The sequence below is a fragment of the Ictalurus furcatus genome, chromosome 17 (assembly GCF_023375685.1).
Source record: "Ictalurus furcatus strain D&B chromosome 17, Billie_1.0, whole genome shotgun sequence".
Lineage (NCBI taxonomy): Eukaryota > Metazoa > Chordata > Actinopteri > Siluriformes > Ictaluridae > Ictalurus > Ictalurus furcatus.
The window spans coordinates 23,057,575-23,081,389 of NC_071271.1; the positions used below are offsets into that span (position 1 = coordinate 23,057,575).

At 43.6% G+C, this 23,815-nt stretch overlaps 1 protein-coding gene across 1 annotated transcript in view; it reads right to left on the bottom strand.

Annotated features, from left to right (window-relative positions):
- The window catches only part of nlk2 (nemo-like kinase, type 2), a 95,591-nt gene extending 80,086 nt beyond the window's left edge, over positions 1–15,505 (bottom strand). Inside the window, exon 1 of the mRNA XM_053647563.1 lies at positions 13,542–15,505. Within this exon, the coding sequence (XP_053503538.1) occupies positions 13,542–14,017 (476 nt within the window). The 5' untranslated portion in view covers positions 14,018–15,505. The remainder of the gene's footprint in view (positions 1–13,541) is intronic.
- Between the last annotated feature and the right edge of the window lie 8,310 nt (positions 15,506–23,815).

Here is a 23,815-nt window from a genome sequence, read left to right on the forward strand (position 1 = left end):
CACACACATACATACACACACATACATATGCATGCACATACACATACAAATACAGACACACACACACACGTATATATAGACATACACATACACACACACATAAGATATTGTGGCGATGTAACATCACATAGAGAAGATAACGCTGTTCTATCGCTCAAGCCTATACTACAAAAAAATCTTAAATCTAACGCTTGACAAATAACATTAACGCTGATGATAATTAGAAAGGGATTAAATTCACTCGCCGCACCATCAGCAGTTCAAACGCTTTAAGAAGCATCATCAGCGGTGGCCACGTGGACGCCAGAAACGCGACGTGTAAAAAGATTGATCAAAAATACTGTTTTCTTTTATCAGTTTTTTTTTTTAAACTAATGTGCATTACTGTAGAATCGCTTCAAATCCAGCATCCAGCAAAGCTTTTACAATTCACGCAGTTCCCAGGGATATTACTGAATTGTCCGGAGCTGTCCGTCGAGCTCTCGGAGCTGGTCGGGACGTTAAACGTGCGTAACCCCGGTGTGGGTGTAGGGAGCAGGGAGCGGCCGCAGCTGGCTCTTCTGAAAGGAACACAAACAGGACTGGCTTGGCTCAAGGCAGGCTCCTCATTTCTGCTTTGAATGGGTGGCAAACAAACCAGACAGCCGGCCAGACATATTCAAATTCCATTGTTAAATCAAGCAGCGTACTGGGAGGTATGGTTACTGCATCCAAATCCATTCCCATTCCTCTAAAACTGTCGTAGAAAAGCAAGATCACGCACGCAGTCGTGCAGTTCAACTGAATATCGGCACAGCTGCGAGTCGGCCGTAGCGGTGTGCCACCCGTTCATCGCAGGAACGAGGAGTCCGCTTCGAGCCGAGTCGGTCCCGCTCGTACGATCGGATATTCTGATCGGCTGGAAGGTGTGCCTTAAAACCGCGTATACCGCAGGTAGTTCCGGTCAGTTTAATTACCGTTCTAAATGACTGTGCTACCTATAAGCACCTGTAAGCTGTTCATACGTACACGCACAATCTCTCTCTCTCTCTCTAATAACTATTTATTATAATTCATTCAAATAAATGTCATCTGAGCTCCACGCGAAGACGTTGGAAATGTGCGTCTCTTAATCAGGCCGCACTTCCTTTCCTTCTGCACTGAAACCTGCATCGCAGTCGTGTACGATTACATTTCACGTGCAATTTGTTTTTAAAAAGAAATAAAAAAAATGAAAGAGAGAGAGAGAGAGAGAGAGAGAGAGAGAGCGAGAGAGTCCTGTGAAACTGAAAGAGTTTGTGACAGCCAGACAGACAAAAAGAGGAGGAGCGCAACAAGAATCAAGATAAAAGAAAAAAGTTTGAAAAAGAAAGATCAGAGAAAGAAGGAGACAGCGAAGGATAGACAGACAGAGTTTCCTCTTTGAGAAGGAAAAGAAGAGAGAGAGAAGGGGTGGATGTTTTAGAAAAACAGTGATAAAACAAGATTGATAGACGGAAAGAGAGGTCAGAGGAGGTGGAGAGAGAGACGGGTCGGAGGAGAGATACAGGTCGGAGGAGAGAGAGGCGGGACAGAGGAGAGATACAGGTAGGAGGAGAGAGACACAGCTCGGAGGAGAGACACTCAGCTCGGAGGAGAGAGACACTCAGCTCGGAGGGGAGAGACACTCAGCTCGGAGGGGAGAGACACTCAGCTCGGAGGGGAGAGACACTCAGCTCGGAGGGGAGAGACACTCAGCTCGGAGGGGAGAGACATTCAGCTCGGAGGGGAGAGACACTCAGCTCGGAGGGGAGAGACACTCAGCTCGGAGGAGAGAGACACTCAGCTCGGAGGAGAGAGACACTCAGCTCGGAGGAAAGAGACACAGCACTCAGAGGAGCGAGACAGGTAGGATGAGAGAGAGACAACAGCACTCGAAGGAGAGAGACAGGTAGGAGGCGAGAGACAACAGCACTCGAAGGAGAGAGACAGGTAGGAGGAGAGAGACAACAGCACTCGGAGGAGAGAGACAGGTAGGAGGAGAGAGACAACAGCACTCGAAGGAGAGAGACAGGTAGGAGGAGAGAGACAACAGCACTCGAAGGAGAGAGACAGGTAGGAGGAGAGAGACAACAGCACTCGAAGGAGAGAGACAGGTAGGAGGAGAGAGACAACAGCACTTGGAGGAGAGAGACAGGTAGGAGGCGAGAGACAACAGCACTCGAAGGAGAGAGACAGGTAGGAGGAGAGAGACAACAGCACTTGGAGGAGAGAGACAGGTAGGAGGCGAGAGACAACAGCACTCGGAGGAGAGAGACAGGTAGGAGGAGAGAGACAGGTAGGAGGAGAGAGACACCAGCACTCGGAGGAGAGAAAAGCGTGGAAGCCGGTCTGATTTCTCTCAGTGTGCACTCGCGGCTAATCACAGCACACATTCAGAGGAACAGCGTCGAGCGCAGCTTCCACACGCTGCAGAAATAAATAAATAAAATCACGCGGCTTGTCTGAAACAGCGCGGTGGAAATGCTTTAACTCGGCCCACACTTCAGCCTGATTGTGAAGAGCTGATTAATCATCTAACTCCAGTCACATGGAGCACCGCAGCAGCTGCAAAGCAACATGGGAGCGAGCGCTCATCTGCCTCCCTGCAACCGCACGCTTTAAACGCGGTGTAGCTGAGACTCGCTATTACGCAGATATCGCACGCTTAATAACATCACAACCGTCCAAACATAACATCCACCTCCGTTTTAATTAAAACCAGCAAACACCCTTAACGGGGGTGTGTGTGTGTGTGTGTGTGTGTGTGTGTGTGTGTATAGTGTAAATGCTCATACAATCACACCACAAACTAAACACACACACAAACTCTCTGAACGCATGCACACACACACACACACTCAACACGCGCACACACACTCAACACGCGCACACACACACTCAACACGCACGCTGAACACTGAGCTGCTGAGAGAGAAGCAGATAAATGACCCTCTGTATGGAGAGCGGCGTTTAACGAGACGGTTAAAATAAGCATGAGGAATGTCGCAAGTGTCAGGGCTCTAAATGGAAAGGTTCCCCTGCTAGCACAGGGCCTTTTAATTAACACAGTGTGTGTGTGGGGGGGGGGGGGGGGGGAGAAGGAATCATGACAGAAAGAATGGAGGGAGAGAGAGAGAGAGAGATAGAGTGAAAGAAAAAAGGGGAAAAGACAGAAGAGATAAGAGTTTTAGAAAAACAGTGAGAAAACAAAAGATCAAAAGAAGGAATGAGAAGAAATGAGAAAACTAAAAAGAATGAAAAAGAAACGAGAGAAAAAGTTCAAAAGAAAGAAAGAAAGGACAGAAGCATCTGTATTTAACATCTCCAACCTCAGACAATGAGATGGAGGTTCACAGTGTAACCTCTAGAGCCAACACACACACACACACACGGACACGGACACACACACGGACACAGCCGGCATGTCGCCTAAACGGTTCCACACCATTACAGGTTCTCAAACATGATTAAATCTCAAGGAAAAGTGAGACGGAGCTGAAAGCACTCGGAGCCTTTATGAGCTCAGGGAACCGAAGCCAAACGATATAAAAGAGCGACGCAGAACGAGAGGAAAACTGAGAAAAAGAGATAAAAAAAAAAGAGAGAGAGAGAACAGAGAGAGGAAGCTGAGGCAAATAGAAATGACGGCACGCTTCCAGAGTCGGCGCTGTGGAGACCAGGCCTAGGAAAAAAGAAAGAAAGAAAGAAAAATTGAAAGCAAAAAGTAAAAGGAGAGAAAGAAAAACAACTTTTAAAAAGGTGAAAGAAAAAATGGGGGGGGGGGGAAACAAGACAAACAAGAAGAAAGACCAACAAGGAAAACAAAGTAAAAAAAAAAAGAAAAGAAAGAAAAAAAAAACAGAAAATAGTTAAAAAAAAAAAAAAAGAAAAACATAAAAGTGAGAAAATAAAAACAAACAAAGAAAGATAAAAAAAAAGTACAGAAGCAAAAAAGAGAAAGAAAAAGTAAATAAGATGAATGAAAGAAAGAAAGAGTAAAAAAGTGAAAGAGAGAAAAAAAAAATGAAAGTAAGCGATGATAAGGCCTTCTGACGGAGACGGAGACAAAAGGGTTAACTTGCATCTCTCTCTCTCTCTCTCTCTCTCTCTCTCTCCGCATTTCAAAGGTTAGCAGTCTCTCTACTCGCGCTGTGGATCTGCCAAACACACGGCCTCTCAAAGACCTGCTTCTGCGGTTGCTGTTTAAAAAAAAAAAGAAAGAAAGAAAACAGAACAACAGAAAGACAACAGAACACGTCTCCTCCTGATCGCTCGGCTTTCACTCAGAAGCTTCCAGCAGCTCGGCTCTGCGCGTCTCTACATCACTGCTTCATAACCGCGAGAGGTGCAACAGCACGTACAAGCTAGCCGCTAGGCCGAGAGGACGCCATGCACGCTTAAACCCTGACTCTGTGCATCACATGCAGCAGTTAAATGTTCTATAATTACACACACACACACACACACACACACACACACACACACACACACTATATCAGTGCGAGATAATGGACTATTGTGAACAATAACGTCTGCAACGTAAGAACAAGAAACGAGAACAAAAGCGCGGTGTGTTTTTTCTTCCCCAGCTGTCCTGCTTTCACGACGTACAATCCGGAGGCCGAGGAGAAACTCCAGAACACAGCACAGTCAGAGTTCTCCAGCGGGAACCCCACTATTAACTCCGAGAAGTAGAAGCGTGTGGAACAGAACACACCGCGCACTCGTTTTCCATGCTCTGTTTCAAACCGCGATGAAGTGAAAGATCCGTAATGAAATCAGGTCGAGAAATACATCCTGAACTACCGTTTAATTAGAACTCCACTATATACGGTGACAGAGGGGGGAAGTAAAAGGAAATTACTTATTTAAAAAGTAAGAGAAAGAGAGGAGTATGAAAGTGTGAAAGCAAACAAGACAAGCTACAGAACGAGAGAAACAGAACCCAAACCGACCAAAAAGCACAAAGAAAAACGGCATAAAAGGTGTGTAAAAACATAAAGAACGAACGAACGAACGAAAGAAAACAGTAAACAAGTGAAAAACATGCAAAGTGTGAAAACATAAGTGACAAAGAAAGAAAGAAAGTGAAATAAACATGATGCGTGAAAACATAAGTGAGAAAGAAAGAAAGAAAGAAAGAAAGAAAGAAAGAAAAACTGCTGAAAAAGGTGAAAGAGAAGAAAACCAAAACGGTTAAAAAAAAAAAGTGAAAGAAGAGATGAAAATGCAACATGAGTGACAAAGTAAATACAACAAGCAAAAAGACAGGCAGATAGATAGGTAGATAGATAGATAGATATAAAAAAAAGAAAGATGATACAGAGGAAAGAAAATGACGAGCCAGTATTCTGTTTTTTAACATCGTCGGATTTTATTATACAAACACTAAGTGCGTCAGACCCTGTAGGCGTGGCTTTTCAATGTGTGAAATGTGTAAATATTATAAATACTCGTTAAATTGTAAAAATATAACTTGTCTAATTCCCCCCCCCGCCCCCGTGACCCCCCGCCCCCCCTCGGTTGTTTAGTAGCAATGAAATCATCTTTATTGAACATAGTCCCGCCCACATCGAACTGGCCAGAACAACAACAACAACAACAACAACAACAAAAAAGCAGGAAATAAACAATTCAGGAATCGCTTAACTGATCCTTTGTACCAGCTGGTGGTATGAAAGCGGTAAATAACAGTAAGAAGCTAATAAATAATTGACTCACATTAAATCACATTCTGGATGTCAGGGGCTAAGTAAAAGTGACAAACACCCAAAAGTGCAGCTGACTCATCAGTCAATATGGCCTCGTTCAGCCGTTCAGTGCTCGAACAAGCGTAGAGACATTACGAGAAAAAAAAAAAAAATGATTCAATCAGTCACTCGTGGTTTGGAATTTCTTCTCAAACGAAGCTTTCTGTAATGACCAGGCCGACGAGGCTGCATGTGTAAACATGCACGAGTCATGTGGGCCATGATTAAGAGATCCAGACGGAGATATTCTTATCTGATGTGGCCTTTCCAAGCAGTTCTAAGAGGCATTGGAGAAGATGGTTTAGCATGGCTAATGTTAGATAATGTTCGTTTAGGAGTTGGCTGTACGGAAAAGCTAACGCAAGTCACATATTACAGTACATCCAAATTACATAGACCTGTCCAGCTGCTAGACGTCCGTTACCATGACGTGACTGCTGTTGTTGTTGTTGTTGTTATTTACCTAGCACTCGTACTACACCGTGATTGTACTCATATTTACAGCACTTGCTTTTTTTTTTTGTTACTGCTTTTTACAGCAAGAAAACTACAGGCTGATCCATTTCCCGATTTTGTGGGCAAGCTACACCTGTAACATGTCTTCTCTTCTCTTCTACTGTAGAAAGAAAAATAAAATCCAAATTCAACAGAGTAACTTATTTCACCCTTTCGGTCCACTCGCAACCAACGCGTGATCTGAAACTTAGCCACTTCGATCGAAGCGTTAAGCTCCGCCCACTCCGCAACCGTGTCATTTCGTATACAGCTGAAAACAGGGGCCTAGGGACGATTTTAAACCTGGGGGGGGGGGTTGGGAGGGGAGAAGGGATGCTGAAATGCTAGGGGGGTTGGGGGGCATGCTCCCGCGAAAATATATATATATATATAACTAGCTGGCTAACTGATAGCCATCCATACACCTTACAAGCTGGTCCACCTCAGTCTTTTCTAATCCTATGAATTTGACTAACGTTACCATTAAATCGTTTATGGACACTTTGTTCATACACACAACTTTTGGTGTGCTAGCTAGCTTGCAAACTTTAGCATATTTGACAGTTTCAGGGGCTAAAGAAGAATTTCGACAACAGAACTGTCGATCAAAACCAGGCTCGGCGAGCCCTAGCTACTCGAGTACAGGAAAGACACAATTTCACAGTTAGTATGTTTCTCTAACAAGATGTAGTCGGTGGGGGGGGGGGGGGGGATCCCAAATCATATTTGCACTGTCATAGAGACGACCCCTCCTCCCCCCCCAAACTTAAAAATTCCATAGCGAGCCATTTTAAGCGCTGGATGTTTCTGAATTCAAACACTTCCTTGAGCAAATTCTATAAATGGCACTTGGGTATTTATAGAAGAACTGCAAATGAAACGCCTGCTAGGAAAAAGCTGTTCCTCCACTTTCTGTCGTTCTAATATTAGTGGAATATCTGCTCGGGCAGTTTCGAAATGAAACCTTGCATGAACGAGATTCCAGCGAGCAGATGAATCAGGATTCCCAGTTAGCGCTCTGTTTTTCCCTTCACCGAGGCGTGCGTACAGACGGTGAGCACGGGTTGGGTTTTTATTCCTGGGTTCTTGTGTGATAATACATGCGAAACAGGGTACTTCCTTACACTTCAGTCGAGGAGCGAGAAGAGCGTCACTTCATTTCCTGTCTGCTAGAACAGGGTATATATACACACACTACGCGTTCCCCTCTGGTTTCGATTCCTTTCAGAGGTCACGATTCGGTAATCCGTGAAGCTGTTAAATCGATCCAGAGGAACGTAAATGGCACGCGCGTACCCGCGCACTGCGATGACGTGTAGACGTAGACGCATGTAAAACCTGTGGGGTTATAAACAGACATTAAACGCGCAAATCAAGTGGTTTCCAGCAGGGAATTATTTTTTCATTTGCAAAGCCCTGTTCCATCTGGACCGAACATGCAAAGCCGACACATGACACGCGTGCTCTCGGCGGCAGGGCCGAAGCCAATTTACTCGACCTTTCACAGCTGCACGCATCAGAGAGCACTCGCTACACTTTTAGTCCGCTCTCCAAAACCCACGCTCAGCAAATTACACACAGCCCAACCTCGCTTTAATTCTCCTTTTACACTCGGTTACTTTCCCTCCGTAGCAATGCTGCGTAGAGACTATTAAGTGCACTGAAGCTACCTACTCAAGGAGATGTGTCAGAAAAATAAAAAAGCATCAGGTATATAAAGAACGAGCGGGACTAGACTAAAAACCCCGGAAATCCCCAACCTCATCGTGCTTTCAGTAAAAGCTAAATATAATTCCGAGACACACACGCGGGGCTTAGTCCATTCGAACAGAACGCTGGTGTAGTCCCGGGTGACTACACCAGCTTGAGCTTGAAACCCTGCCGGACATCGAGTGTCCAAGACTGGAACTGAGAAACCTTGGTATAATGGATCACAGGTTGCTGCATTGCTTGGCTTTGCTGATGAGACAAGCAGAACTCATGTTGCTGCGTCTGTTCACTATCTTCAACCGTCAGCGATCCTGTCGTCCCGTCTCCGAACCAGGAAGCGACACCGACCCAAACAGCATCTCAATTAAAACAGCGCACCACTTACTTACCGGACCACGTCGAACGCCAACGTGAACACCGGTATTCCGGATCTTCTTGATTACAGAGTCTGATTAGAAGCAAACTGGACCTGCAAAAACTTTTTAATATCTCAAACTTCCTTCAAAATCACTCGGATAACTTATTTCAAGTCATTTCTTTTTGTAGACCCTATGCAAGGATTCTCCGAATTTAAGGAAGCGAGCGCAACACAACTGTTTTGCGTGGCATCTGGTGAGCAAACCTATACATCTCGCGATACGGATCGTGTATAATTAAAACATCCGGTGATGGGATCGTTTTGTCATATCGCCCACACCTATCGGTTCTTTAGGCAGGGGAGCGACAGCATCTGTTTGAACTGAGCCAAACGACAGAGCTGTAGAACTGCAGAAATGACACGTGTCCGGGATATTTGTTCCAACAAACAATATAAGGAAAATACGCTAGATGGTCTGCACTTATATATTAGCACTTTTTTTTTTTTAACCTTAGCGGTTCTACAAGGCGCTTTACACCCATTCACACACACACACTCACACACCAATGGTAGCAGAGCTGCCATGCAAGACGTTAACTTGCCATCGGGAGCAACTTGGGGTTCAGCGTCTTGCCCAATGACACTTCAGCATGTGGAGTCACGTGGGCCGGGAATCGAACCGCCAACCCTACGATTAGTGGACAACCCGCTCTACCACCTGATCCACAAAATAAACCCTTGATCCGATACACAAAACTGGTTATTTATATAATTATCGAATTTCTTATTTCCGTTGCCATATTTCTGACCAATGAATGCACGTTTTTTTGTTTTTTACGAGGACACGTTCGGTCCTGCACGCTCCTCAGACCACGTTATTTGCTTTTGGTTTGGAAGTGCGTTACGAAAACACGAAACGGATCAATTTTGCAGTGATTCAGACTCCCCAAAGATAAATAAATTAAATAAATAAATAAATAAACAAATACAAATGGACTAATCGGTGCGAAAGCGCCGTCGGTGAAACAGCCGGACTGCACGTTTAGACTTTTGTAAACCTACTACGATGCAAATAATAACAATGTTATTATTATTATCGTTCTTACATTCCTGGCGTGGTTTGTTACATTTCCTGCAAGCGCTCAAATCTAAAATATGAACGAAACGCAGCTTTGTTTCACTGCTGTAGCAGGTCGCAGGTCAAGCGAGGACGCTCCTGTTCCCCTTGCCTAACCGTCTAAACCTGTGGAGGAAGCCCTGGATGGGTCTAGCTCTTCAGCCTGGATCTCTGGAGGATAGCTAAAAATACACCAGCAGAGAACCGCGGCGATTAAAAGAGGACAATGAGCAGCAGGAAGCGATTCTGAGGAAAGGTCAGGGGGAAGATTCCTGTGGCAAAGGCGAGCAGGGTGACAGAAAAAGACACGGAAGCTCGGTGGCTTCTCTACATGCCTCCCCTTACAGATGAATCCACAGCGTGTCTGAAAGACCCAGGCTTTGTTTCGAGATTGATGGCACTCTGGATTTCTGATAGCACAGTTCACACAGGCGCTGGCTTATTGGGCCACTCTGACTCATGGGAGCTGAGTCAGAGCTGGAAGGTACCGAGGCTGTCTTCCAGAAATAAATTTTTACAGCGTGCAAATCTTACGTCATTCGCGGCTATTTTAAACCGGGTACGTGTCATTCATAAGGTTCTCGTATTGGCGCCCATTGAGTCGCAGGCTGAGAGCATGCGAGATGGAGGAAAGGGGCGGGGCTTCCATTTAACATCGGAGCAATTCAAACAACAGTGATACTGACATGTCGTACAGCTCATCTTACCATTTTACTGGGGAGGAAAAGCCTGCTCTTTTTGGTGTAACAACTCTACGCTATACTATCGTACTCCGATGTTAAAATTGCAAAGCTACGCAATATACGATACGTAAAAGTTGGCAGATTTCGGTGATATAATATAATCAGGGGAAAAAAAAAAAAAAGGTCACGTACATTTGAGCGAATCGTTATATCTTACACGCCTAGTCGCACCGCATGACAAACTTTTCGTTCCCTCCGTACGCACGAGAATGCTGGGGCTCCGAAGTTTTGCATGTCAAGCTCGGTGAACTCTGAGCTGCGAATTCGTATCACGTGAAGAGATGTGACCAATCGAAGATCAACACGTCACGGCGTGACCTCTTCGGAACGATCACGGCGGTGTCGCACCGTCCCGTTTTATACGACACCGCTTTAAAACAGTATAAAATCAACACCAAAACAGAGAAGTCGCCGCGATTGCGGCGTCGCCGCGTACCGGAACACGTGGTATATTTTAACATCGGCGTGCGACGTCACACACCGTACGATTGCCGCCCGTATTCGCAGCGGTGTCCGAAGAAATTTCGCAGAGCTGAAAGTCTAGCGTGACCGCCGCTTTAGTATCACTGCTAAGCAATTAAGACTCCTCGGATGAGCTCGGGCTGTTGCTCGGAGTGTCGCATCACTGCACGCCATTTTCCCCATGGTAACACACCTGGATAACTTGCTAATTAACAGATGCGCTGAAGCACGCATGTGGAAACGCAGGGGGGAAAAAACGCAAACGCTATTAAAAATAAATAAATAAATAAATAGATAAATAAATAAACAAACAAACCACCGGCACAATCCAACATTTTCCAGCTGAACAGTGCTGCTGATTTCCATCAGTTCAGTCCACACTTCTCAGCAATGTTTCATCAGCTCGCAGAACGATGTTGACTCTAAAGGATATTTCATCAAACCTCAACACCCCTTCCTCCTGGAAATAACATATTCAAGACAAACTACAAGCTGTCTGATCTGCCAACATCTCAAATCCCTCTCACTCTCTGCCTGGGTAATCACGTTTGCTCTAGAGTTCTGCGTCTGGTCTGCACCTAAAGCGAAACCTGACCTCAAAACACACGGAACTGAAACACTCATTTCTCCTAAATACAGCGATGCCCTCTCGGAGAGGCGACCTAGGCCAAACCACTCATCTCCTCTGTTCCTGTCAGAGCAGGTACAGATATCATGCCTTCACATGGCTTACCGTTTCAACAGAGGTACCTCAACGTCTATCCGTAGTCGCCTGGCGCTCGGTAGTCTAGTGCAGGGGTTCTCAAACTTTCTGCACCCAGGGACCCTTTCCAGAGTAACAGAATTTCTGTTGATCGTGGAACGGATTTCGTTTTAAGGACGACCGGCTAAATCATTTCACTCGATTCAAGTCATGACAGCTTTTCATTCCTGAAATTTCCACTCGTCCAGATGTAGATTTGAAACGCTGCGTTTGTTTCATATTAACGAGACTTCCTCGACTGATTAAATTCCCGCTTACGGTTAACGCTATTTAGACTTGTTTTTCGTTTCCCTGGATATAAATCACCGACCCCCGTATCCTGCTTGGAGACGCATGGGTCTAGCGGTCACCGCCGTTTTCTTTTCCTTCATTCTACGACAACGGACTGTCGCAAAAGGAAAGTTTTTAATAAGGTGCCAACGTTAGTGTTACTCTCAGCTTACAGCACACACTACCCACACTCGGAAATTACCTTTCGGGTGTGATCTAAAGAGGAAACACGACAGCTCATAGTTGAACGCTGGGTGACGACCTGCTAACGTTTCTGACAACGTGCTACATTAGAAACTTGCTTAGAAAAGGACAACGCCTATGGCTAGTCGTCTTCTGTGCAGGAATTTATATTAGTTTGTGCCGCGGTAACGCACTTAACTACTTACCTAGCTTGCCGTACTACTATTACATTTTCTAAGAGAAAATTTTTTAGCTTTCTGCAAAACCAAAACACGAGACCGGGCTTTACATCGTTAAAGCTTGTCTAATGGGCTAGCTCAGAAATGTATGATTTGTCCACGTGGTTTAGTTGGTGTTCAGATCATGGGTTAAAATAAATAAATAAATAAATAAATAAATAAATAAATAAATAAATAAATCACAGGACTACCAAGAGAACCATTTGTTTACGCCCTTAGGTAAAAGGTCTCAACCCTTTACTGCTCATCTGTACGCGTAGACTGTGTCCCGTCTCCATTGTAAAATCACTTTGGATAAAAGCGTGCGCCAAATGAACAGACGCAAATGGAATGTAAATGCAGATCACGACGAGGTCAGCTGTGGTCATGAAAGGCCAGAGTCCAGTTTCAATAATCTGCCAAGCCTCCTCGTGGAGATCGAGATCACGCCAAATGTTTCAAATTCAAGCCCTCATAAACGACCTCATCCAACTGAGAAAACACAGACTGGTTGGAGCAGATGTCGAGTGCTTAAAGGTCGAACTAAACTGTGCAGAAATACCGGTGCAGTTGGTGACCAACTCCAGATCTCCAAAAACCGCAGTTCGGCTCTGTGGGTTTCATTCAGAGTTTCTTTACTTGGAAATGTGGTGAACGTTACACCTACTTGGGTGGGGGGAGTGGGGGGAGGGTGGTTAGTGTACGTTACGTTGGAACTTAAGCCCGCGTTGAAACTATGTCACTTGGTGCGACCGATCGTTTTTTTTTTAGAACTCAAATATAATGGCCAACTAGGCTAAGATAAAACTGACATACTGCTGACACAACTGGCTGCCGGACTCACCAACTTCAATCCAGGAGATCAAGGTTTCTGCAGGTTTCATTTCCCCTCAGTCAGCCATATCTGCACTAACTACTCTGTATTTTGTCAGGTGGACAAGGTTTTGGGTCTCGGAGTTGTGAGATACAGATTGGTTAGAGCAGGTGTTACTAAGTGAGGGGAACCAAACTTGGCAGAAAAGGTGATCTCCAGAACTGAAGTTGGTGACCATTGTGCTGAACTCCAAATCTCCACGTCTACAGTACAGCTCTCTTTGTATTATGCACGGTTTTTGTTGTTTTTTTTACTCCAGTCGTGGAGGCCCACTGCTCTGCAAAGTTTTAGGGTTTCTGTACTCATATACATGACTGATGAACAGATCCAGAGAGCAGGAACTGAAATTGAAACCCTGCTGGACATCGGGTGTCCAAGACTGGAACTGAGAAACCTTGGTATAATGGAACTTCTTGACTGGAGTGTAATGGCTTTCTGCTTTGCTCTGCTGATGAGCCAAGCAGAAGTCATGTTGCTGCACCTGTTCATGATCTTCAACCATTAACAATCCTGCCATTCCATCTCCAGGAACCAGGAAGTAACACCAACCCAAAAACCACAAAAACATTTCAATTAAAAAAGCCAAGAACTTACTTACCAGACCACGCCGAACGCCCCGTATCCGATAGGCCGATCAGGCTCGATGTCCAGCTGCTGCTGTAGATGGTGTTGATGGTGGTGATGGTGCGCCTTGATGGCTGCAGCCTGCACCTGAGCGGGCGCCGCAGCCGCAGCCGGACCGGGAGCCTGTCCGGGTGCGGGCGACGGAAAGTATGGTTGCTGCTGCTGCTGCTGGCTCGGGTTGAGCATGACGGCGGCGGACGCGTGTTGCTGCTGAACAGGATGGACGGCGGCGGCCGAACCTGGAGCGGGATGCTGCTGTTGCTGCTGCTGGAGATGGTGTTGCCCGGCGTGGTGGTGGTGCTGGTGGTGGATCTGATGCGGAGGGGGCAGGTGCGCCAGCTGGTGGTGGTGATGTGGATGGTGGGCTGCCGACGCCACCGCCGAAGCGCCTCCGCTGTACGCCGCCATCATTTTGGCCGCGTTAGCAGCCGTGGTCCCGCAAAGAGCCATACGCACTCTGGGAGAGGCCGGAAGAGGGGTGTCGGGGGACGCAAGAAAACAAGATCCGAGGACGAAACCTCACAGGCCAAGACGATGAGCGGAGAAGCAGCCAGTGGGGGTGGGGGGTCAAGCGGTCATGGATCCAGTGGACTTGGATAGCGGCAAATTTAGAAAAGTAAGCAAGATGTCATATCACCACGAGTGATAGAGTCACTCCCATTTTGGCCAGCTTTATCTTGCAAGATCTGACCTACTTCTTTCTGAGAAGATCCCCCTCTCTCTCTCTCTCTCTCTCTCTTTCTCTACCTTACAGGCGCAATTCCAAGCATTCAGAAGATCCCTACTAGGAATGAAGAACAACAACAACAACAACAACAACAACAAAAAGAAAGCTAAACTAAATAAAAAACAAAATAATGTTTGATGTGATGGAAAAACTCCCTCTCCCCCCGTGGTGGATGATCCAGTGCGCGGCCTTAGATCTCCCGCATGGTGGAGGTGGGAAGCACCTGGCCTCGCATCTGCTCCACCTTCGGGTTTATTTCCCTCTCCTGCAGTGTGAAAGGGGGAAACCGACGGATGTGTGTCAGCGTGGGAAATGCTGCATTCATCTTTTAGATCTCACTGCTCGCCATGTCGGCTGATCCATGCACCGAGGCCGCGTCCACCACCGGGACTGCATGCGGGGTTTGCAGGAGGGAAGAAGTTATTTTACGCACGGCTGGAAACTCGACCAAATTCCCTCCATATATGCCAAACCGTTTCCTATGCGCGTGGATGTATCTCTATCGACTCGATCATCGATATGCTATGGAGGTTTCTTTTCGTACTGTTATTTCCTGGAGCGCAGAGAGGATGGCTGGCACTCCGAAATTGTTGCTTGCGCTCAGGAAAGGAAACAATCCCAAAAATCTGTGGAGTGCCAAAGCCACTATGTATCCAAAATCCCCATGATGGTGATCAGAAACCAGCGCAATCCCGTTCGCAGAAGAACAAAAACAACAATTTCTCCCAAGGCAGCAGTCAACTTATTTTCCCCATCGATTCCTCTGTGTGCGCGCGCGCGCGTGTGTGTGTGCGTGCGTGTTTTTGCTTCCACTACGGCGTCGTTAGTTATTGTATCCAAGCGCGCAAATCATACATCCGGTTTAGGGAAAAACATCCATGAAATTCACCAGCGAAAGAGGTGGGGGGGAAAAAACCATCCAGTGTTGCTGGCAGGGACAAAACAAGCAGTCAGTGTCCTCCTCGGCTCACCCTCTAGCCGGATGGTGCTGCCAGGACCTAAAGGCACACGCTCAAAACTTGACTCGGTCCCAAATCCCCTGCTTGTTCCCTACACTCGTGACCTACCTAGATGATAATAAGAACAGGTTTCCACGCGCTCATGAAGTGCACTCCGATTCAACCAAGCAGTCTTTTGAGATGCTGCCTCACACGGACACTGGAACGCCTTCCTCCCACCTGTGATTGAACGAGCTGTAACCAATCACAGAGCGAGTTTCGCGTTCATTGGGTCACGCGGGCCAATCCGTTGCCAGAGAAACGGAGAACCGTTGAGAGCGAAACTGACGCCATTACGGCTCTAAGAGCGGCTGCGCGTGGTGACGTAGTGAGACGGAAACATTGAGCCGGAATGGCGTTACAAGAGAGACAGTTTCACACGGACGAGATTAGGCGAGGCAAACCGACCAATTGTAAGCCGCCACTTGAAGCGCGTTTCTGGGCTGAAATGATTGCCACTATTCGCTGGCCAATTATTCTTCAAATCGTTGATGAGCCGAGGGTAAAAGGTAAAGGGCGGCCAAGTTTGTGTGATCATGATTCATGTAACTTTATTGTCTTTGTCTGTGGATACAAAAAAAAAAAAAAAAAACCTGATTGTTATTGTGGTTTTTTTTTGTCAGCCTTAAATAATTAATAACATTAATATAACATTAATAACATAAAATATAAAACTCACACATAGAAATGAAATTCACATCTAGTCCTTGTTTGTGGATCAGGTGTGTTTAATAAAAACTGTTGTTTTGGGTGCTTTTGTAAACTTTAGTTAATATGACATGTTCCATGCTTCGTAAATGTTTTATTAATATTTCATAAGCGACCATAGAGTGAAACGATTACACTGTAATACTGAACGATCAGTGAACCCGGGAAACAGAACTGTTCTGGTTTCATGAGGACCAAATGACCACACCCTTGATCATATTCCCAGAACTTTCACTGTACCCCGCAAGGGTATGACTCGCACCTTTAAAATGCCTGGAAACGGGGAAAAAATGCAATATGCTTGAAGGTACATAAATGGACCGTAATTAGTTGTTAGAGTAATGATTTAATGATACACTATTCTAGGTAAAACGTTACACACTACAGGTACAAAAAGTCTACCACAACACTGACAATGAAAAAGTTTTTTTTATTTTTTATTTTTCTGACAATGTATAGCACTAAATATTCTACACACGTATTATGTTGGGGGGGGGGGGGGGGGTTACATCCATTATGCTATGTGTCAAAATGACTTCCACAGTTTAAATACACACAAGAACGGCTTAAAACCGTAAAGCTTTATTATGGACCAGCCATAAGAAGAAATGTTTGCATATAAGTTCATGACCCTAAATGAGGAAAGTCAAAAATTTTCAAAGAGAACAAGAGAGATTCACCAGTATTTCAGACATCTCAAATGCGGAAATGGGTCCAATTGTCTCGTAACATAATAGAGGGGTTAAAGTAGGCATTGCTTTAAAAATTTGTCGCTCAGATTCAGGGATTAAAGCAAGAATAAGAAGAACAAACGCTGGACACAAAACCTCTAAGGAACTATTTTGGTTTTATGATGGTGAAATGACTCTCAGTGGTACATCTTGTACTTTTTAAATGCCTGGAAACAGGAAAAACCAGAAAGAAAACTACATCGACATTTTACATAGGTAAAACTTGCACGCTAAAAAGTGATCCACGATACCGATGATGCAAACAGTACAGTTTAATACTCTTTTTTTTTTTTCTCCTTCTAACATTGTATATGTAAACATTGTATATGTATATATTGTACATTGTATAGCGCTAAACAATCTACACAGCCTGCTTTATCTCTCTTTTACCTTTAAAGCAGGTATTTCTGGTTTAAAAATAAAAGTGTGTTGCTCATATTCAGGGTTTAAAAAAACAACCTAATGATAACATTATCAGTCCACCATTTTTTCAACAACATGCACGGACTTCTATACGCATACTTTCGGCCTACGTACAGCTCGGACATCCTGTTTCACTTCCATAACACGACGTCGGGGAACACGGCGTGCTATCATTTCTGTTTTAGCTTGAATTTTAAATTGGGATTTTGCCGTTTGCGGAGCTCTTACCTTTTTTTTTTTTTTTTTCATCGGGAGGAAACAACAATCGTGTAGTTTATGTGTTAGCACGCACGGTTTTCAGCATTGTTATTGTGGAAATGTCATTTAAATGTGTTTTAGTCCTAAGTGTTAAAAAAAAATGAACTAACTACAGTTTCTGACAAAAGTACACGATTAAATAAAGCATGAACACCTTTTGCTTCAATGGCCAACCAAAACTGTTATTATAGCAGTTTAGCAGTTAATAATTAGCCTCGATTAATAATAATAATAATAATAAAAAACAACATTTATTAACAGCACATTTCACTTTCACCGTACAACGAAGTAATAAATACATTGTAATAAAAAATCATGTAATAATAAAGGCACAAGGATAAAAGGAAAGAAGAAGTGAAAATACAAATACAAACACCAGCGTAAGGAGATTAATGAAATACAGAATAGAAGACATATAAATGAGAATATCAATACCAAACCACAGGAAGTATGTTCCATTCAAATGCAGGTTAAAAAATTCTTTTAAAAATGTAGCGAGCTATAAAGCGAAATGAAATTGAAGCACGAGTTCTTTTTTTCTCGCTCTTTTGTATTGTAGCTACAGTATGTACGCTTTCCATAAAGACATAATCAGGATACAGAGGCTTCTCCAAGTGTTAAGTATTCAATAAATTTCACTTAGCGTGTTCAATACTTTTTTCCCGTGTCATTCCGCTTTATGACACATAACTTTATTTATGGACTTTAATGTTGTGGATTCTTTATATTTCCAGATTTAGTGAGTTAATACTGATGTCTGGTGAAAATTTCATGTGAATAGCCTCATGGGAAATATATTTACTGTAAACAATGTTAACGCGCATGATACTTATTTCCCCAACTGTATAGGCATTATTCCTCCAAGGTATGGGTTTATGACATTCTTATGCATAAAACACAAATAATAGCTTTCCCCTAGCACTGTAATGTCGTTTATAGAAATATATTTTTTTTCTTTTTTTTGAGGCCGAATATCACAGATGCTGTTCTTTTCAGGAAATTGTGTCGAAACGGCTGCCGAGCTTCTCTGTGTGAAGCTAATCCAAGGTGAACCATCCAACATGGAAAATTCCAGGAAAGGTGACTGCTGTACATTTCTCATTAAGTACCGGCCCTGATTAAAACAAAGCAATTAATCCCCTGGCCAGGTTTAAAATAAGGCTGTCCTCTTTTAAGTGCAGTCCTAATTCTGATGGATGAGTGTGACGTGTCCCACATCGAGGGTTAATTTAGACATGGATATTAGGGAAAGCGGACCGCTCACAGCTCACAGCTCCTTCTGCTCTGAAAAGGGAGATGATTACTTTTTCCTCTCTGACCTCATGACCAAAAACTCAACTACAATTTATACCAAGCTTAGAGTGTATTCACAGATCAATACTGCATTGTAAAAGAATTCCTAAAATACCGTGTAATGCGCCAGGACAATATGTTAAAATGTGTTTTACAGTTAGAGATCATCCTGTCTGGAATTCTGGGAAAATGAAGTCAGGGCGGGGCATATTGAGTGGCCCCGCCCCCTTTTTAAATAGCCAATAGCGTTTAGCTGACTTCACAGCCCGGGCCAAACCGTAATTAATAGTTAGTACCATGGACGTGAGCCCATTTCCTTCTTAACCAACTTGCAGTTAGAAAACTGAATAAAATGCGCACATAGTACAGCCAAAGACGCATTTACGACCCGTGCTCGCTGATATCATTTCTCACTTCGGCAAGGTGATAGTTAGTACGTCGAGGGCGGGACACTTTAGATTCTAGAGAGCATTTGATTGGAAAAATCAGATGAGAAGCTGAAGTGCAGGATGATGTCATCAAAATTGCCGATCTGTATCGGTGGGAGAGAGAGACTGCACGCTTTGGACGCGTATATCTTCTAAAAGCGAATTTTAGAATCATCGCTTTGGAGCGCACTGGCTTATAGATAACCTTAAGGCTGACATATTCCTACTAAAAGCCACAAAACTTCTATTTTTACTTCATGGGGACTTTTGCACTGGGAAGAATGCACTTTGTACTATTTATCCGTTTATAGTTACATTTAACGCTGTGGAATGTCCAAAAATACCGATATAAACAGCTATAAACAGTCGTTCCTTCACCATCCTTTCTTTTTTTCTCTCTCTCTCTCAAAGTTAATACGACAAAAAGAAAACGTTACTGAGAAACTGAGAGCTGTTACTATAGAAACCATAATGTGTTAGAACGGGCGCATTAGTAGCAGCTGCACTACTGTCAGAGTGAATCAACACTTTCTGACCAATCAGAATGGAGATTCAATAAGCTTATTGAATCTCCATTCTGATTGGTCAGGGTTAAGGGCCTTGCTCAAGGGCCCAGCAGTGGCAGCTTGGCAGGCCTGGGATCTGAACTCCCGACCGTCCGATCAGCAATCCAACGTCTTATTCACTAAGCTACCAGCGCCCATACGAAGGCTCCAGTATCAGCGCTTTGGTAAAACTGCAATTTTTTTTGTCACATTGATTTCAAGAGAGAGAATAACCGAGAGGCTAGTGAAGGAAAGAGCATTTATAGCTGCTGTAACGTACGACAACATTAAATTGTAACTATAAATAGCTTAAAAAGCCCAACGTGTCGTTCTTTACTCAACTAAAAATGCTCAGTGGACCAATTGCTGTGGTATAAGAGAAACAAAACACTGCTGTGTTTATGAAAATAACTACCTTGGGGGGGGCAACAGTAATGCGTCGTCATTGATTATTTTCCTGTAACAGCGCAGTGTTTTATTCCTTTCTTCACAGACAGAGTCAGTAGCTGTGGTAAGGCATTAAACAGGAAGTCTTTGTGAAACGCACATAAATCCGAAAACGGTTTGTCTGAGTAAAGTCTCGCTGTCGGCAGGTGATTGATTTTTTTTTTTTCTTTTTAAAGGCTTTTGTGCTTTTTCAAACTAAACACACGGCTTGTCTGTTAAGCTTCGAGATTATAAAGATGTAGAAACACTGCTGTGCACTAATCTTAAAATAACCCGAAGCTGTAAAAGAGAAGATAGTAGGAGTTACAAAAATAACACTTTCCTTCAGCACTAAGGGTATTAATCAACACGCTGCTTAATTCAGTGAGGACCTGCTGTGAGGTTTCAGCTACAGGTGAGCACTGAGCGCTCGGTTTTTAATACATCACTGAAGTACTTCAGTTACTACAATGCTACACTCCCCTGCAAAACGATTGGAACGGCAAGGCCCTATTCTTTTGTTTAGACATTTGGGTTTGAGATCAAAAGACGAATACGAGAAGCTTTCCTCGTCTCATATTTACATCCGGATGTGTTAAACAACATAAGACATAGAACCTTTTGTATCAGACCACACCATTTTTGGGCGAGCAAAAGTAAGTAACAGTTAATAGTCAGTTGCATATCCCTTACTTGCAAAAACTGCATCAAGCCAGAGACTCATAGACTATGTTTACATGGACGGCAGTAATCTAATCATTGACCTTATTCGGTCGATAAGAAGACGATATTCTGATTAAGGTGTTTACATGAGTCGCTTTTAGAATATTCCTTTCATGTTCCAGTTTTACATGTTATAGAACACAGATCGATTAACGGCACACGTCATTACATCCCCACGCCACGCCGTCCGACGTTCCCTCTAGAACTTCACGTATCGACATACAGTTCGTCTTTTTTATGGTAACGTAAGTGCAGTTAATTATCTGTCATGCTGTACGTGCTAACAGACGATTGCTTGAAACCACGTACTTACCCACTATATAGTAGCCGAAAACATGTATTTAACTTACTATATAGTAGGTAAGTACACGGTTTCGGACGCAGCCGTGCTCTCACTGCCGTGTGTGCACGTGTCCTGTCGCAAAATGCGGTGAAAACTCTCACACGACGTTAATAGTGTGATTACGGTGTGTACGTGCCTGTAACGCACGTCGATAACGCGACTAAGACAGGAATACTCCACACGTCTTAATTCGATTCGTGTTTACTTCGAGTATGACCTTAATCCGATTAAGGTCATCAATAATCGTTTACATGCTAGTTTCTTAATCAGAGTATCGTCTTAATCAGGTTAATATCGGATTATTGTTGTCCATGTAAACATACTGACTAACATCACCAAACTGTTGGTTTCCTCTTTTGTGGTTTTGGATCGTTGTCTTGCTGTATGATGAACTTCCTCCCGTTCAGACTGGATGCATTTCTCTGTAAATGGGAAGACAGATTGTTTCCAAAGACTTCTGAATTCATTCTGCTACTACCATTTCAATTCAATTGTATTCGTATAACGCTTTTAACAACGGACATTGTCTCAAAGCAGCTTTACAGAAACATATAAACACAGGATAGAGATTTTAAGCGTGTGAATTTATCCCTATTGAGCGAGCCGGTGGTGACGGTGGTGAGGAAAAACTCCCTGAGATGATATGAGGAAGAAACCTTGAGAGGAACCAGACTCAGAAGGAAACCATCATTGTTAGTAGCAGTAATGTTTAAGACAGAGAAAAGTCATGGTTATTTCATAAAGTACACAAAATACAGTGAAGAACTATTGTGGAAAGCGTCAGAGATAGTGTCAGACTTCACCCCGTTAAAATCATGCGACAAATTAACACATTTATTAAATGGTTGATTGCATGGGTTCTTAGATTCAGTGCTGAAAAAAAAAAGTAAACTAAGTGCAACACAGCAGTGGAATGGTGAAATGGTGGAATGACAGAGAGGTGAGTGAATGTGTGCGTGGTGTGGCTCGGGGCGAGCGGGTGTAGAGGATGCAGGAATGTGAACAGAACAAAGGAGCCAAACCGTCGTGTGTAAGTAGAGCAGAAAACAGGTGACCTGGAGCACAAATAGTACAAAGAACACAAAGGACACACACACACACACACACACACACACTGCTGGTTCAACACACTTTGTGACGCAAAATAAAATATCAACTCATCTCTTACAAGCAACTTTTACCACTCAGTGACTTTCACTATTTTTTGTCGCTGTGTTTATCTCCTATTTTTTTTCTCTTTTTGTATTTGTTGTTTATTTTGTTTTTCTCTTTGCATTTTTCTTTTTTTTTGTATTTATTGTTTTCCTTTGTAATTTTATGGTACTTCCCTCTTGGTGTGATGTTCTTCAGATCATACACACAACGCTTCTTTCTCCAAACCTGAAGAGCTGAATTGTTGCCAAAGAACCTACTGCCTATTTTTTATTTTGTTTTGTCTGATCAGAGTATATTATAGTACAGTGGTGCTTGAAAGTTTGTGAACCCTTTAGAATTGTTTTTTTTTTAAATATATATTTCTGCATAAATTGGACCTAAAACATCATCATATTTTCACTAAAAGTAGATAAAGAGATACCAATTAAACAAATGAGACAAAAAAATATTATACTTGGATATTTAATTATTGAGGAAAATGATTCAACGGTACAAATCGGTGAGTGGGAAAAGTATATGTAATCTGAAGGTGACATTAAAGTCAGGTGTTTTCAGTCAATTGATTGAAAATCAGGAGTGAGTGAGCATCCTGTTTTATTTAAAGAACAGGGATCTGATCTTAACAACACGTGTTTGTGGAAGTGTAACAAAGGAGATTTCTGAGGACCTCAGATAAAGAGAGTTGTTGAAGCTCATCAGGTTGGAAAAGGTTACAAAACCCTCTCTAAAGAGTTTGGACTCCACCAATCCACAGTCAGAGAGATTGTGTATAAATGGAGGAAATTGAAGACCATTGTTCCCCTCCCCAGGAGCGGAGACCAACAAAGATCACTCCAAGAGCAAGACGTGTAATAGTCCACGAGGTCACAAAGGAACCCAGGGTAACTTCTTAGCAACTAAAGGTCTCTCTCACATTGGCTAATGTTAATGTTCATGAGTCCACCATCAGGAGAACACTGAACAACAGTGGTGTGTATGGCAGGGTTTCAAGGGAAAACACTGCATTCCAGCATAAGAACCTTATCCCATCTGTGAAACATGCTGATGGTAGTATTGTGGTTTGGGCCTGTTTTGCTGCATCTGCAATTTGCTGAATTCTAAAGGAAAATGTCAGGACATCTGTCTGTGAACTGAATCTGAAGAGAAAGCAGGTCATACAGCAAGACAACAACCCTAAACACACGAGTCGTTCTACCAAAGAACGGTTAAAGAAGAATAAAGTGAATGTTTTGGACTGGCCAAGTCAAAGTCCTGACCTGAATCCAACAGAAATGTTGTGGAAGAACCTGAAGCATGCAGTTCATGTGAGGAAACCCACCAACATCCCAGAGTTGAAGCTGTTCTGTACTGAGGAACGGGATAAAATTCCTCCAAGCCGATGTGCAGGACTGATCAACAGTTACCCCAAACGTTTATCTGGAGTTATTACTGCACAAGAGGATCACACCAGATACTGAAAGCAAAGGTGCACATACTTTTTTCCGCTCACA